Source organism: Hypomesus transpacificus, chromosome 13, assembly GCF_021917145.1.
Source record: "Hypomesus transpacificus isolate Combined female chromosome 13, fHypTra1, whole genome shotgun sequence".
Lineage (NCBI taxonomy): Eukaryota > Metazoa > Chordata > Actinopteri > Osmeriformes > Osmeridae > Hypomesus > Hypomesus transpacificus.
In genome coordinates, this window is record NC_061072.1 from 8,690,517 (window position 1) to 8,705,700 (window position 15,184).

General features: G+C 39.0%; 1 protein-coding gene across 1 annotated transcript; it reads left to right on the forward strand.

Moving 5' to 3' along the window:
* Positions 1 to 621: 621 nt before the first annotated feature.
* LOC124475848 (coiled-coil domain-containing protein 18-like) lies at positions 622 to 14,711 on the forward strand. Its single transcript, XM_047032691.1, has 19 exons — positions 622 to 700; positions 1,972 to 2,003; positions 2,139 to 2,339; positions 2,514 to 2,698; positions 2,850 to 2,868; positions 3,092 to 3,115; positions 3,303 to 3,335; positions 4,106 to 4,372; positions 8,496 to 8,696; positions 9,027 to 9,211; positions 9,347 to 9,359; positions 9,827 to 9,925; positions 10,305 to 10,871; positions 11,081 to 11,143; positions 11,264 to 11,830; positions 12,116 to 12,313; positions 12,677 to 12,861; positions 13,150 to 13,171; positions 13,516 to 14,711. The coding sequence occupies exons 3-19, from the start codon at positions 2,150 to 2,152 to the stop codon at positions 13,557 to 13,559; spliced, it is 2,862 nt and encodes a 953-aa protein (XP_046888647.1). The 5' UTR covers positions 622 to 700; positions 1,972 to 2,003; positions 2,139 to 2,149; the 3' UTR covers positions 13,560 to 14,711.
* Positions 14,712 to 15,184: the final 473 nt, after the last annotated feature.

The following is a 15,184-nucleotide window of genomic DNA, read 5'->3' on the forward strand; positions in this document are numbered from 1 at the left end:
CAATCCGTTTCCTGAATGAATTTTCCCCCATAGAGGAGGGCGGGTATTGGGCTAAATCAAACCTGCGGGAACGACTGGACTGTGTCCAGGTTATAGAGAGAAATATGATTAAACGTTATAATCGCAGTAGCTGTTGTGACACCTGTAGGCCTACAGATTAATGAAGAACACAGTCAACCGCAAAACCTGATCGGACAAAATGTTTATCATGAAATCACATTTGGCCTGCTTAAAGTCGTTGTCTGTCCTTGGCTATACAATGGGAGATAAGTACTTACACTCTCATGACAGACCTCTCTGGACAAAATAAATGATGTTGAGGAACAGAGATAAAGCAACAACAACCAAACAGACAGACAGCTTTGCCATCATGACTCTCTCTCTCTCTCTCTCTCTCTCTTTCTCTCTCTCTCTCTCTCTCTCTCTCTCTCCTCTCTCTCTCTCTCTCTCTCTCTCTCTCTCTCTCTCTCTCTCCTCTCTCTCTCTCTCTCTCTCTCTGTCTCTCTCTCTCTCTCTCTCTTTCTATGCTCAAGAACCGTGCTACCATCTAGTGGTTGAATTCCTCCAGATTCACCCTTACACACATTGACCCAACACTGCAAAGAGTTGTGACGTAAGAGGTGTTGTTTAAGAAGTGAAAATGAAAGTAAGGCGCTAATCTATTGCTGGTAAATTGTGGAGAGAACACAAAAACGCTAAGGTAAGGATTATGCATCAAAAAGTCGCTTTTTCAAATATGCCAAACCAACGACGAGTGAGTAATATACATTTTTGTAAGGATTATTGTAAGGTGGTCTCATGAATGTAATAGTAACAATCAATGTATTACGGTGAAAAAAGGCTAATAAAAGCGATGGTTGGTCATGAACTGACCAGTCCAGATCTGACCAACAGATTTACATTACTGTACAATTTTGTAACAGATAGACTGGCATATGAACCTCTAAAAGCAAAGGCATTACCAGTGATACAGTCGTGTGTAAACCAGCTTCACAAACAATATCATCGATGAAGAAAATTTATTAGTAGGCTACGCCTACCAATTTTCTAAGTTGTTCAAATGTATTTTATTATAGTTTAGTATCCAGGGGAAAAAAAAAACATTTTAATATCCTATCCATCTAAGAGATATTTCAAAACCAGCCTCATGCTGCACGAGGGCTTAATTTTTAGATGAATCAACGATAGAAACCCCTCTGGGCACCTGTACTTTGGAATGAGCGCAGGCTCGTGAAACAGCAGCGCCACTTATCAGCACTCTACAGCTACGGAGAGCCGGAGGAACTCTGCTCCCGTGTCATTCTGAACCCTTTTACTAGAACATGAAACTGAAAGCGTGGTTCAGTTATTCTTGTGACGACACACATTTGTTGAGGCATTTTGTTGACGTAGCATAAATATGCATGTATGTCAGATGTGATATGCTATATGATAGGACATGGGCGTATCTAGCCTACAAAAGTTTCATTAGCCCCCCCAACATTTTTTAATAAAAAATGTTATTATTTTTTTCTTTCATATTTTAAATCTAAATGTGTTAATTTATATTTATAAAACCCACCAGAGGACACTTTCAAAGGATATTAAAAAAAAATTATTGGACCCCCAGACCCCCCTAGTGTTGCTGGGTCACAGGAAAAATAATAGATTTTATCTAGGCTTAGCCCCCCCAAAAGTGGAAACCCAGATACGCCCCTGTGACAGGATCTATTTGGTTTGTTTAGGTTCTTATGAACAGTAGGTATGTGGTATGAGGATGGTTGTAGCTATGTGTACATTTACAAGTATAATTTCTAAGAGTAAGGACAGTTAAGTTTCTGAGAATAAGAAATTGGCTCTTTGATAAAAGTAGCCCCATATTAATATTCTGGAAAAATCCCAAACCCACAACTTTCAACCATAATGGGCAGGCTGTGTCACTGTAATAGTTTACAAGGTGATGTGGTAATAATGTATTTTTTACTCACACAGTGAAAAAATTGCTAGTTGGCGGCCAACAATTGGTAAGTTGAACATTTGCAGTACAACACCTGTACAAACTTAGGAACTTAGTTTTGCACGCACTTATAAGGTTATTACGTAACTACAAATGTATTATTATTACTCCTTTGAATACAATGAAACTTTTATTTTTACAGGGAAGCCAAACATGAAGAGATGCTATGCTTTAACAACAGGCAACACTTTTGGTTGTCATATGGACTTAATGCAACAACTAACTGAAGAAGGTTTAACTGAAGTAAAGTCCCAGGAGGAGTGTGATGTCATCATAGCTTTCTGTCCCATTATCAGTCGTGTTGGGGCCGACATTCAAGATGCCTTAAGTATAATCCCTAAAGGTAACTCATTATATCATTCTAAACATTATCAATATTGTCCCTTTACATCCATAGGATCACCCGATTTAGACAATTAAGATCAGGTTGTTGAGATAATTTAGTTTAGCCAGCAAAAGAGAAATACTAAACATTCTTATTACTATGTTTTATCTTTCTTCCATCTCTTGTCTGCAGGTAAATCTGTCATCCTGGTGGTGCTGCACCACACCTTCAACACAGACTACACTATACCTGACATCAGCAGACATGTGACCAGAAGTGATGTCATCCTCACAGTGCACTGTCTGTTCCACGACAGTCAGGGAGGACTACTGCAATGTTTTCACAACAAAGCAGCTGTCAAAAAATTGATCAAGGAGGTAAATATAAATAAAAGTTTGAATGATGAAAACTTTACCCTTTACAGTTTATTTTATTTATTCAGTTTGAATCAATATTGTTTGACAACTGGTAGTGAGGTAGATACATCTCCAAAGCACTTATCAATAACTGAAATGTGTTCTCTTGCAGCTGATACCATCGAATTCAGGTAAACTAATTAATAATTATTTGCTTGCTAATAATGAATTGGTGCCAAATATCACATTATTTTATTTTTCTAGTCTGGAAATGTGGGCTATGGCTAGGATGGTTAGGTATTAGGCTTGTGTGGTTAGGGTCAGGGTAATTCCATCAGAATGCAACAGAAAGTGACAACAACATATTTTGTATTAAAATGAATGCAACAAATAGTATTTTTCCTGTGATTTTAGGTTCTGTGAAAAGAAAATTTCCAGGTGAGTTATTTGATTAATGTCATTTTGCTTTAACTTGCTATGTGTGAAAGGTTCTGAATCACACAAGTTGAGTATTAAGCGTTTCCTTTGTATATTATGTTGTTGTAACTTTTTACTGTAGTTTGATTTTTTAAACCTGCAAATCAACATGCAGGATGTCACAGTTCTTTGTCCATTATTTTTTAAGACATGCCTTTGCTTCGGAAATGTAATCCAAAAGGTGATTATTGCATATTTGACAACATTCTTGCTTTATTTCATGTACATTTCAGTACTATACATTGTTTTAGGTTGAACAGTCATGTAATGTACTGTATGTCTGTCTTTATGCATGTATGTATGTAGGTAGGTAGGTACTGTAGGTGTTGTACGTATAAAGTATATGGGTAGGTTGTGGATGGAAGGATAGATGAATGTGATAAACTATTGACCACATGGGATCCTTTGGTAATGAGGACAGCGGAACACACTATCCCTTGAGAACAAGACTACTAAATGTTGCCACCATGAGAGAGAACAATTTGTTCTCTATTAAAATAAATACAATAAATTATATCATATCTGTAATGTTTGGTGTCGTAGCAAAAACACAATTTAATGGTGAGTTATAGTTATTATAAATCTTCCACACTGGAAACAACAAGAGTAGCACAAGACAGAAACACTCAACAAGAAGAAACACACAAACAACAACACAGAGACAGCCTGAAGAAACCAGAAACTTAGAGACGGGGAGGCGTGTGTGTGCGTGTGTGTGTGTGTGTGTGTGGGGGGGGGGGGGTGGGGGGTGGAAATGAATACACAGATAGTATTTTAAAATACTCAAAATAGACATAGGCATACTTTTTTGATGTTAATTCATGTTTACTCTCTTGTCAGGCTAAGAGCTAATTTATTGTTTTGTGTATGTACATGGATGACTGGAGGAATGTGATTGAACTATTGACTTGATCAGTTCAACAGTAGCCTAATTCATAAATGTCTCTCCAGGGGAGAAGTATACCAGTGAATCCAACCAGATGAAGGGAGACCCCACTCTGAGGAGCATACATGAACAACTTTCCAAGATCAAATCCTTAATAGAAAATGCCATACAAGGCCATACAATAAAGTATTTCTTTAATTCAGATCGAAAACAACTACTGGAAAATTGTAAGAGAGAGGTCGATGCTCTAATAACAGACTTGGAGGATCATAGCCTAATAAAGAACTCGGAGCTAGAAGAAATGAGGCAAAAAATAGAAAAGTGGGACCAATAACTGAAGGGCCCCCAGGATGAACTTTGTAAGGAAAGACGAAACAAAACATTAACGTGTCTATGTGGACTTCAACAACCTGCCATAATGACGGACATCGTCTCCTTCAGATCATGAGCAATGTCGTCTGGTAGCATGTAGGTGAAATATTGCTTGTTAATCTTATTCGACCGATTATCATACCTGATTAAATATTGTTGAGAATGGCAGGATTCATGTTTAGTCATTTTCCGTGTTTCCTAGGCTAACGCAGAGCCCGTCTACCTATATTAGACATTCTCCGGTGATTGGCTAAAATTGGAAGAGACGATCTGATAGGCTGCTGAGGATATCTTTTAGAAAAAATGCATTTGTGGATCAAAGCGCGTCAGGAAAGTTCCAAAAATCCACACGAACGAATGCAAGGATTCACACCAACGAGTGCAGGGATTTGTAACTTGTGTTTGTCAGGTTGCAAACGAATGTAATAGGGTCATTTATTTGTGAATCGCGTTACAATTGTGAATCACGAAATAAATTTGTGAATCGTGTTACGTTTGTTTGAATCGTGTTACGTTTGTTTGTTTGAATCGTGTTATGTTTGTATGAATCGTGTTACGTTTGTTTGGATCGTGTTAAATTTGTTTGAATCGTGTTGCGTTTGTTTGTTTGAATTATGAAACTAATCTAACTCCATACACCTGCCCCTAATGACCAGTCGCCACTGCACAGTTTACCTCTGTCATTTCAGCACAATACCTGAAGGAATTTATATTTGTTTCGACCAACTAATTAGTTTAATCCTGCCGGACCATTCAAATATGGGTCGAAAAAGACCCATAGAACCCGCCTTAATAACTTTGCCATCCAATCACCGATTTTATTTCTGAAAACTGCCAGATACTCATGACAACTTAAGCTCAAAGCACATATCATTGGTTAAGGGGTTAGTGGGAGGGGGAAATAAATCCATCGTCTGCAACGGCAGCCATTGATTTCTGAGGCGGAGCCAGAGCGGAGACCATGGGAGATTGCCTACAGTGTTAGATATACAGCTTCGAATTGAAATCGGAGACGATATTATGAGTTAAGACAAGTTCCTTAATATGTGTTGTCAATATTGTCTATTAAAAGTCTCAACTTTTTACTTACGAAGAATTTGTTTGTGGGAGTGACGCGAGTGTTTTCAGGAAAGAATGACGTGTCCGGCTTGGCCGTTTGTGACAGGCAGCAATGACGGTAGTAGCACTGTTTAGCTTCGATTTGAGCAGATTTCTAAAAAACTTCGAAAAACAACATTAACTAGGTAGATTATGTATACTCTAAGCTAAATGTACATGCCTTGTTTGGCCAATTCGGTCGATTGTGGAAGAAACTCGAACGTTTTTTACTTATCGAGAGGAGTATCCAGCCATAGCGCTAGCTGCTTTTAGCTGCTTTTGGGACAGGATAATTCCGGTTTCCCCCATGTCTCCACTAGTCACAAGAATGGTCATAACTTTTAATCAAAATAAGGTATTTCTAATCTGTCTTCTGTTCTACATTGCCCACAGACTTGTGGATATTCCACCTACTCAAAGTTTTTCTCTATCTTGTAATTAAAGTGGTGACAAATTCAGTTGTCTGATGAGGTATGGTGAATGGAGAAGTTTTTGTTAAAAATATCTACCTGAAACCACTTTGATAAAATATGATTTGCCTTAAGTAATCATATATTCATTGACATGATAAAAATCCCCTAGTTCTCCTCTTCAAGATGGTATAAACAGTTAAGGTGTATGATTTTATATGAAAATCCATAAAATATGAATATTAATATGCATATCATATTTCAACAGCATATGGAATGTTCGGAATTTTGTATTAGGCAGTAAAGGGTTAACTCTGTCAGAACTATGACTAGTGTTTACTCTTAACGTATTTTTCATAACATCACAGCAACTGAAGGATTTGATGAAAACCCTTTAAAAAGTGAGACCTTTGCCAAGAACACTGGTGAGTTCTTCTCTAACGGATGATATATCCATGAAATGTATATTTGTTCTGACCAACTAATTAGTTTAACTCTGTCAGAACTATGACTAGTGTTTACTCTTAACGTATTTTTCATAACATCACAGCAACTGAAGGATTTGATGAAAACCCTTTAAAAAGTGAGACCTTTGCCAAGAACACTGGTGAGTTCTTCTCTAACGGATGATATATCCATGAAATGTATATTTGTTCTGTCCAACTAATTAGTTTAACTCTGTCAGAACTATGACTAGTGTTTACTCTTAACGTATTTTTCATAACATCACAGCAACTGAAGGATTTGATGAAAACCCTTTAAAAAGTGAGACCTTTGCCAAGAACACTGGTGAGTTCTTCTCTAACGGATGATATATCCATGAAATGTATATTTGTTCTGACCAACTAATTAGTTTAACTCTGTCAGAACTATGACTAGTGTTTACTCTTAACGTATTTTTTATAACATCACAGCAACTGAAGGATTTGATGAAAACCCTTTAAAAAGTGAGACCTTTGCCAAGAACACTGGTGAGTTCTTCTCTAACGGATGATATATCCATGAAATGTATATTTGTTCTGACCAACTAATTAGTTTAACTCTGTCAGAACTATGACTAGTGTTTACTCTTAACGTATTTTTCATAACATCACAGCAACTGAAGGATTTGATGAAAACCCTTTAAAAAGTGAGACCTTTGCCAAGAACACTGGTGAGTTCTTCTCTAACGGATGATATATCCATGAAATGTATATTTGTTCTGACCAACTAATTAGTTTAACTCTGTCAGAACTATGACTAGTGTTTACTCTTAACGTATTTTTCATAACATCACAGCAACTGAAGGATCTGATGAAAACCCTTTAAAAAGTGAGACCTTTGCCAAGAACACTGGTGAGTTCTTCTCTAAAGGATGAAATATCCATGACATTTACATTTGTTTCCACCAACTAATTAGTTTAACTCTGTCAGAACTATGACTAGTGTTTACTGTTACCTCACTTCCAGGCCTAGACCCACCTTAACCTCACCTCCAGCCCCAGCCTCAATCTCACCTCCCCAACCTTGACCCCCATCCAGCTTTGATGAGATGTGACTTCCTCAGAGAGATGGTCCTTTCTCCTTAGCTTATTTTGTGTCAATTTACTGTAATTCCAGTTTGAGGAAAGAAGAAAATTCAGACAAGAATTAGGTGTTCTGTTTCTCCTATTTTAATTTAGCGTTTGATGTTATGTAGTGCAGATTTAAACATGATTTTCCTGCTTAGCTTTATTAAACATATAATTCTCATTGCAAAGCATTGTCTATTTTTTCATCGTTTTATTCTACTTTGAATTATCTCATAAAAGTTTGAAAAGGTTTAGGACGATTAAGTACACCAAGTTACCACATCTAAGATCCAGGTTCAGTCCTGTGGTTCAGTCTCGCTCTCCTCACCTTGGGAACTGTTGAGGAAGGAAAGCTCCGCCTCTCACTACGGAGAGGGAGGAGCTTCCTCTGCTGCCGGTTGGTTAATCTCCACCCTTTACTAGAACATGAAACTGAAAGTGTGTTCAATAAAACTGGTCAAGACTCATTTTTGTTAAAGCAGTGATGTTGAACTGATGATTGTACATCTGGTATTATATGCTGTATGACACCGTGTATTGAGTTTGTTTGTGGATATTTTGCGTGTGGTAGGCTACTGTGTAAACTAGGTAGGCTTAATTGCCGTTTATTGAAGTTGACAACGTTTGAAGCGGTGAAGGTAAGTGTCGGTCTCCACAAGCCTTCACATTTTATTATTGTAAAAAAAAAAAAACTATTTCGAAGGCTTGAGACTGAATACATAAAGTAGTTTGTTCGTTTCAGATACAAAAATACTAAGTTTGCCTATACATCATGATGTTCTACCAAGTTTTCTGATACAAAGAAAATTGATGATTCCAAAGGTCGATAAGTCACAGGGAAATGTAATGTTTTTAGCTCTAACATTTGCTTTGACAGTAGACGTATCTATACAGTACAAAGTTATTTTTGAAACGCAAAATTTGCATTTCCGATGTGTAGGCCTACAGTTTGCAGTACACACATACTGTAGCTACAGATAAATCTAAGTAAGGCATTTTCTGTATAAAGTGTAAATGTTTTACAGGGAAGCTAGACATGGAGAATTTTTACGCCTTGGTAACAGGCAACACTTTGGATTCTCACGAGGACATAATCAGACATGTAAATAACAGCGGTTTAACTAAAGTGAAGACGCCACAGGAGAGTGATGTCATCATAGCTTTCTGTCCCATTGCTAGTCGTGTTGGGACTGATATTGAAGATGCCCTTACAAAGATTCCTGAAGGTATTCAGATTACTCAAAGCAAAATAAATATTCCAGATCATGACTGTGGATTGTACAATTCTCATCATAAAGTAACTAAGGGTATGCTTAAAAAAAGGCAATTTCAGATATTAGCCTACTCAGTTTACAAAGTTGATGTTAACCCTCTCTTGATTTCAAGCATATGCATAGGTCTATGGACACACAGTAAAGACATGTTCCTACCAATGTAAACACACCATAGAAACGTCCCCACTAACAGTTATCGGCAGAGCGTGGGGTAGTGTTAGCATGTAGCTTGAAAAGGAAATATTTGTCTCCACGAATGTTCAAACTAACTCTACCCTGCAGGTAAACCTGTGATCCTGGTGGTGCTTCATCACACTTTCAAAACAGACTACACTTCCCAAAACAGCAGCAGATATGTGACCAGGCGTGATGTCATCCTAACAGTGGACTGTCTGTTTCATGACACTGTTAAGGGGCTACTGAAATGTCCTCAAAATGACACAGCTGTCAAGGACATTCTCAGGAAGGTAAATGCCTTGGTTTGAATCATCAAGAGTTTAGTTCCTTTCACTTTTGCAGTATGTTTAGTTATTCTGTTAGCTTTTTTACAAGGTTTGATCGAATGTTAATAAATATTAACTGAAATGTTCTCTCTTTTGCAGCTGCCATCTGCAGGTACAGTCTTAGACCACAAAGTTGTTTCTATACATGCATTCTTTTTGAAGCACATGCAGAATCCTAGTCCTGAAATGTGTTTGCATGAGTGTGTCACTTGTCGTAGGTATACATGTATGGATGGACAGATGGATAAATGGATGCATGGATTAGACGCAGTGGTTCTCAACCCTGTCCTCAGAGACCCCCTGTCCTGCTTGTTTTAGATGTTTCCCTGTTCAAACACACCTGATTCAAATGCATGTTCATTACCAGGCTACTACAGATTTAGATAACAACCCTTTTATTTGAATCAGGTGTATTGGAGCAGGGAAACATCTAAAACATGCAGGACAGGGGGTCCCCGAGGACAGGGTTGAGAACCACTGGATTAGAGGAATGTAACTGAACTTCTTGTAACACGGTTTTCTATTCGTCCGACAAAATAACTTATTGTAACACAGTTTTCTATTGGTCCAACTGTGTAGTCAAGACAGAGAGAGAACACAAAGGAGCACAAGACAGAAACGCTCAACAAGAAGAAACAAACAAACAGCAACACAGAGACAGCCTGAACATACCAGAAAGTAAACTTAAACAGAGACGGGAAGGCGTATGTGTGTGTGTGGGGGGGGGGGGGGGGGGGGGGGGGGGGGGTGGGCGTGTGTGTGTGTGGGGGGGTGGGCGTGTGTGTGTGTGGGGTGGGCGTGTGTGTGTGTGTGGGGGGGGGGTGTGTGTGGGGGGGGGGGTGTGTGTGTGTGGGTTTACCTGGAAATTAATACACAGATGTTTTTTTTAAATACTCAAATTAGGCATTTTGATGTTAATTCTTGTTTACTCTCTTGTCAGGCTAAAAGCTCATTTTGCATATTGTTGTTGTGTATGTACATGGATGACTGAAGGAATGTGATTCAACTATTGAATTGATCAGTTCAACAGTAGCGTAATTCATAAATGTCTCTCCAGGGGAGAAGTATACCAGTGAATCCAACCGGATGAAGCGAGACTCCACACTGAGGAGAATAAATGAACGACTTCCCAAGATTAAATCCTTAATAGAAAATGCCTTGAAAACCAAAACAAGTTTATTTGGTTATGGAGAATCACACAAACCACTACTGGAAGATTGTAAGAGAGAGGTGGAAGCTCTAACAAAGGACTTTCAAGAACATAACCAAGTAACGGACCAACTGAAGGAAAGATACCACGAGAATGACATGAATCAGAGACAAGAACAGTTGGTCAACAAACTGATGTTACAAGTTAAACAACCGGAAGTTAAGAATGAAACACTTCTCAGAAGAGAACTGGAACAACTGAAGGACATAATGCGAGTTCAAACTGAACAATTAGATGAATGTAACAAACAACTAGATGCTAGAAACTCGGAGCTGGAAAATATGAGGCAACAAATGAAAAAGAGGGACCAACAACTGAAGGGTCTCCAGGATGAACTTTGTAAGGAAAGACGAAACAAAATTAAATGTGAGGAACGGCAAGTGGTGAATGATCCATCAAAAAATGCTGAACTTGGTGAGATGAAAGATTATTTGTATACTTTACAAGTACTGTATGTGTTTTAAGTTTGGGGTTGGAAACAGGAAAAAACCCTATTTATTGTAACACTCATACTGTGAGCTGTAAGGTGGCCTCCTGGCCCAAAGGATAATGCTTTGTATGCATATTTGTGGATATCTCTGACTGTTACTTATTGTTTACTGTTACTGTATTTTTCATGACAGCACAGCAACTGAAGGATCTGATGAAAGACGTTCTAAAAAGTGAGGCCTCGGCCAAGGACAATGGTAAGTTCTTGTCTAAAGGATAAAATACCCACAACATTTAAATTTGTTCGAAACAACTAATCACTTTAACTCTGTCAAAACTATGACTAGTGTTTACTCTTACTGTATTTCTTATAACAGCACAGCAACTGACTGATCTAAGAAACAAAACAGACAGATTGGTGTGTGAGTATTTGGACCGGGGTCATGATGAGGAGGAGAGCCAGATGGAGAACGCTGCCAGTGAGGGGGAGAGACGGCTGGAGGGTCCGGGGGAGAACCATGAGAAGAAGAACATGCAGCGTGAGGGGGAGAACCAGGAGAAGAAGAACAAACAGCCTGAGGGGGAGAACCGGGAGAAGAAGAACATGCAGCGTAAGGGGGAGAACCAGGAGAAGAAGAACATGCAGCCTCAGGGGGAGAACCAGGAGAAGAAGAACATGCAGCCTAAGGGGGAGAACCATGAGAAGAAGAACAAGCAGCCTGAGGGGGAGAACCAGGAGAAGAAGAACATGCAGCCTAAGGGGGAGAACCAGGAGAAGAAGAACATGCAGCCACAGGGGGAGAACCAGGAGAAGAAGAACATGCAGCTACAGAACCTCCATGTCCCGCTGCAGGAGCAAGAGTCTGAATGGGAGGTGAGAGACCGGAGTTTGAGAGAGAAGGATGAAGAGCTAAAAAACAGCATCAGAATGGAGAAATATGAAGGTAAACTTAAAGAGAGATGTGCAGGAGGAGTATTGACCAGTTGTAAGAAAACATGTTTTTTAAAGGAAGAATGTGGATGAGCAAATATTGTTTTAATTGATGTGCTGTAGCTTAACCTCACGGGCAGTTGGATTCAGTTGAGTTAACAATTAACTATTTGAGCATAATATTTTAGCCACAGTTCAACTATAACTTCTTCCCAATTACACATTGATGCAACACTGACCTACTGATATATGAACACATTAGTCATAAACATGAGTCTGAAAGCTTTTCTCTGTGCAGGGAGCATGGAGAGCTGTTACACGTTTGTAACAGGACGCACTTTGGGATCTCACAAAGACTTAATGAGTCAACTAACGAAGGAAGGAATAACTGAAGTTTTGACACATAAGGAGTGTGGTGTCGTCATAGCTTTCTGTCCCATTGTCCTACTTCGTGCTGAGTTTGATATTAAAGAGGCATGTGAAAAGATCCCTAGAGGTAATGTAATACATTAGAATGTCATCTTAAGCAGCCTTTCTCAATCCTGGTCCTTGGGACTCCTCCCTGCCCAGCATGTTTTAGATGTTTCCCTCTTCCAACACACATGATTCTGATGAACGGGTTGTTATTAGGCTTCTTCTGAGCTTGATAATGCCCCCCTTCATTTGAACCAGGTGTGTTGGAACAGGGTACAACTAAAACATGCAGGGGGGGAAGAGGTCCCGAGGACCAGGATTGAGAAAGGCTGCTCTAAAGCAAAGAATAATGATCTTAATAATCATCGCTAATTAATATACGCTCATAGGTTGTATTTCCACTTTTACCTTTTATGTTTGTGATCCCTCCCATTCTTGTCTGCAGGTAAACCTGTCATCCTGGTGGTGCTGTCCCACACCATCAACCTACACCACACTATACCTGACATCAGCAGACATGTGACCAGAAGTGATGTCATCCTCACAGTGCACTGTCTGTTTAACGGCAGTGAGGGAAGACTACTGAAATGTCCTCACAATGAAGCAGCTGTCAAACAAATCCTCAAGATGGTATGTAAAGCCTAATGTGAATACAGTCGTTAATACAATACATTGAATGTTGCCTTTATCAAAAATCCTCTAATAATGTATGAGAAGATTTGACGGGTTACAGTGGAAATGAGAGCATTCCAAGGCAATTCTGGCCTTGCTCCCAATGTTTTCTAATCTCAAGTTGTCAAATGTTTATAACAGCTGTACTGTGAAAAACCTGATATGAATAATCATATGGATTTACATACTTTTCTTCCACTTTAAACACCATTTTAAATTAACATCCATACCAATGTTCTTTTGCAGCTTGCACATACTGGTATACTAGGTAAGGGATCACTTATTTGTTGCAAATTAAATATTGATGTGAATAGCCTTAATAACTGTCAGGCCTTACAAGTCAGCATGAGGATTCCTAGTCTACACGGTGTCTTGTGAACTATGATGCATATATTACTTTAATTTTGATATAAAAAATAAGAATTCAAGTTTGTGACGTTGTATAGACAGTTTGTGTCCGTAATCAATTATACCTGTCATAAAGCTGAAGCTAAATCTGTATGGTCACATTTCAGTAGGAGGGACCTTTCATTGTTTAGCTACAACTGCAAACCCATGGTGAACTTACCTGTAGGATTCAGACTGTTTCATGGATATTATTATCTGTGTCAGGAAAGAGAAGAGGAAGCAAAACATGTCTGACAGCCCATCACTGAAGAGACAGAACACCTCAGAGGACTCTGGCTTCAGTTTGGAGGACTGGCTGGTCCGAACAGGAAGTCAGAGGACTCTGGCTTCAGTGTTGGAGGACCGGCTGGTCTGAACAGGAAGTCAGAGGACTCTGGCTTCAGTGTTGGAGGACCGACTGGTCTGAACAGGAAGTCAGAGGACTCTGGCTTCAGTGCTGGAAGACTGGCTGGTCTGAACAGGAAGTCAGAGGACTCTGGCTTCAGTGTTGGAGGACCGGCTGGTCCGAACAGGAAGTCAGAGGACTCTGGCTTCAGTGCTGGAGGACTGGCTGGTCTGAACAGGAAGTCAGAGGACTCTGGCTTCAGTGCTGGAAGACTGGCTGGTCTGAACAGGAAGTCAGAGGACTCTGGCTTCAGTGTTGGAGGACCGGCTGGTCCGAACAGGAAGTCAGAGGACTTCTATTAGATAGATAACAGGTGTGTTAGGTTGAATAAAGAGGGACATAACATTCACACATTATTCACAAAAAATTGGCAGATTGAACTCAGACAGTATTTAACTTAACCCATTTTTTAAACTTGCATATAAACTTAAGAAACTCCTTTTTATTCCTTTTCATTTTCTGTGTAATACATAGTTATGGTTAATTTGTTTCAATACATTTCCAGGAAACACCTAGAGTTAACTATTTCAGTTTAGTGTTCTACACATCCTTTTTGTTTAGTCATTTCTGGGTTACAAAAATGTGTACAATTATGCATTTGTATTGTCTGTAACTCCAACCCTCCATATTTGAATACTTCATGTACCATGGGGTACACTTATTGTTCCCCTAGAACCTGCTATAGTGAAACTGAGAATTTAGAGACAAATAAAACTGGTTTATATCTTTCTCCACAAGATGGCAGGACAGAACTGGTAATCCGGTTTCCATCAACAGAGGAGTCTTAATAATAGCAGGAATGTAAAAATAAGTTTGAACATGATTATAGTAGACGTATGCTGTGCATGTGCAAGTTATGTGTTTTTTTCCTCATTTGAAAGGATGGGTCTGTGTTTTTCAACAGTTTACTGCACGAAAATCATTTCTATAGTAAGCATTACGTTTTATAATTATTTGAAAAGATCACTGCCTTAAACATGAATGTTGTTTAACATTAAAATAACATTTAGATTTATAGTGATTCAAAAATTTTCAATTTTGTACATATTTGACTTGGAATGAATCCTATCTATATTGCACACACATTACAAGCATGCCTGGGAACTTAAATATGACCACAGACTCACCTATACACCATAGTCTTCCATAGACACACACACACACAGACACACTGTGTACAAACTAAAAGCGATTTCTCACAGACGGGAAATGATGTCAGGTCTTGTCTCCAAGGAGATGGAGGCAGTTGCTAAGATACTGTGACACTAGGATCTCTCCTCTGGCTCTCTTTCTCTCTCTCTCTCTTACACACACAGACACACACACCCACTGGGTTGTCACCATGAATAGCTCTAAATTCTCCCAGTATCTCACTCAATCTCTATCACAGATGACATTGAACACTATTCTCTTTTCAGTCACATATCTAAAAACAGAAGATAATCCTTTATTCATTTGCCAAAATGTCATTTTTCCAAGCTGATGCTA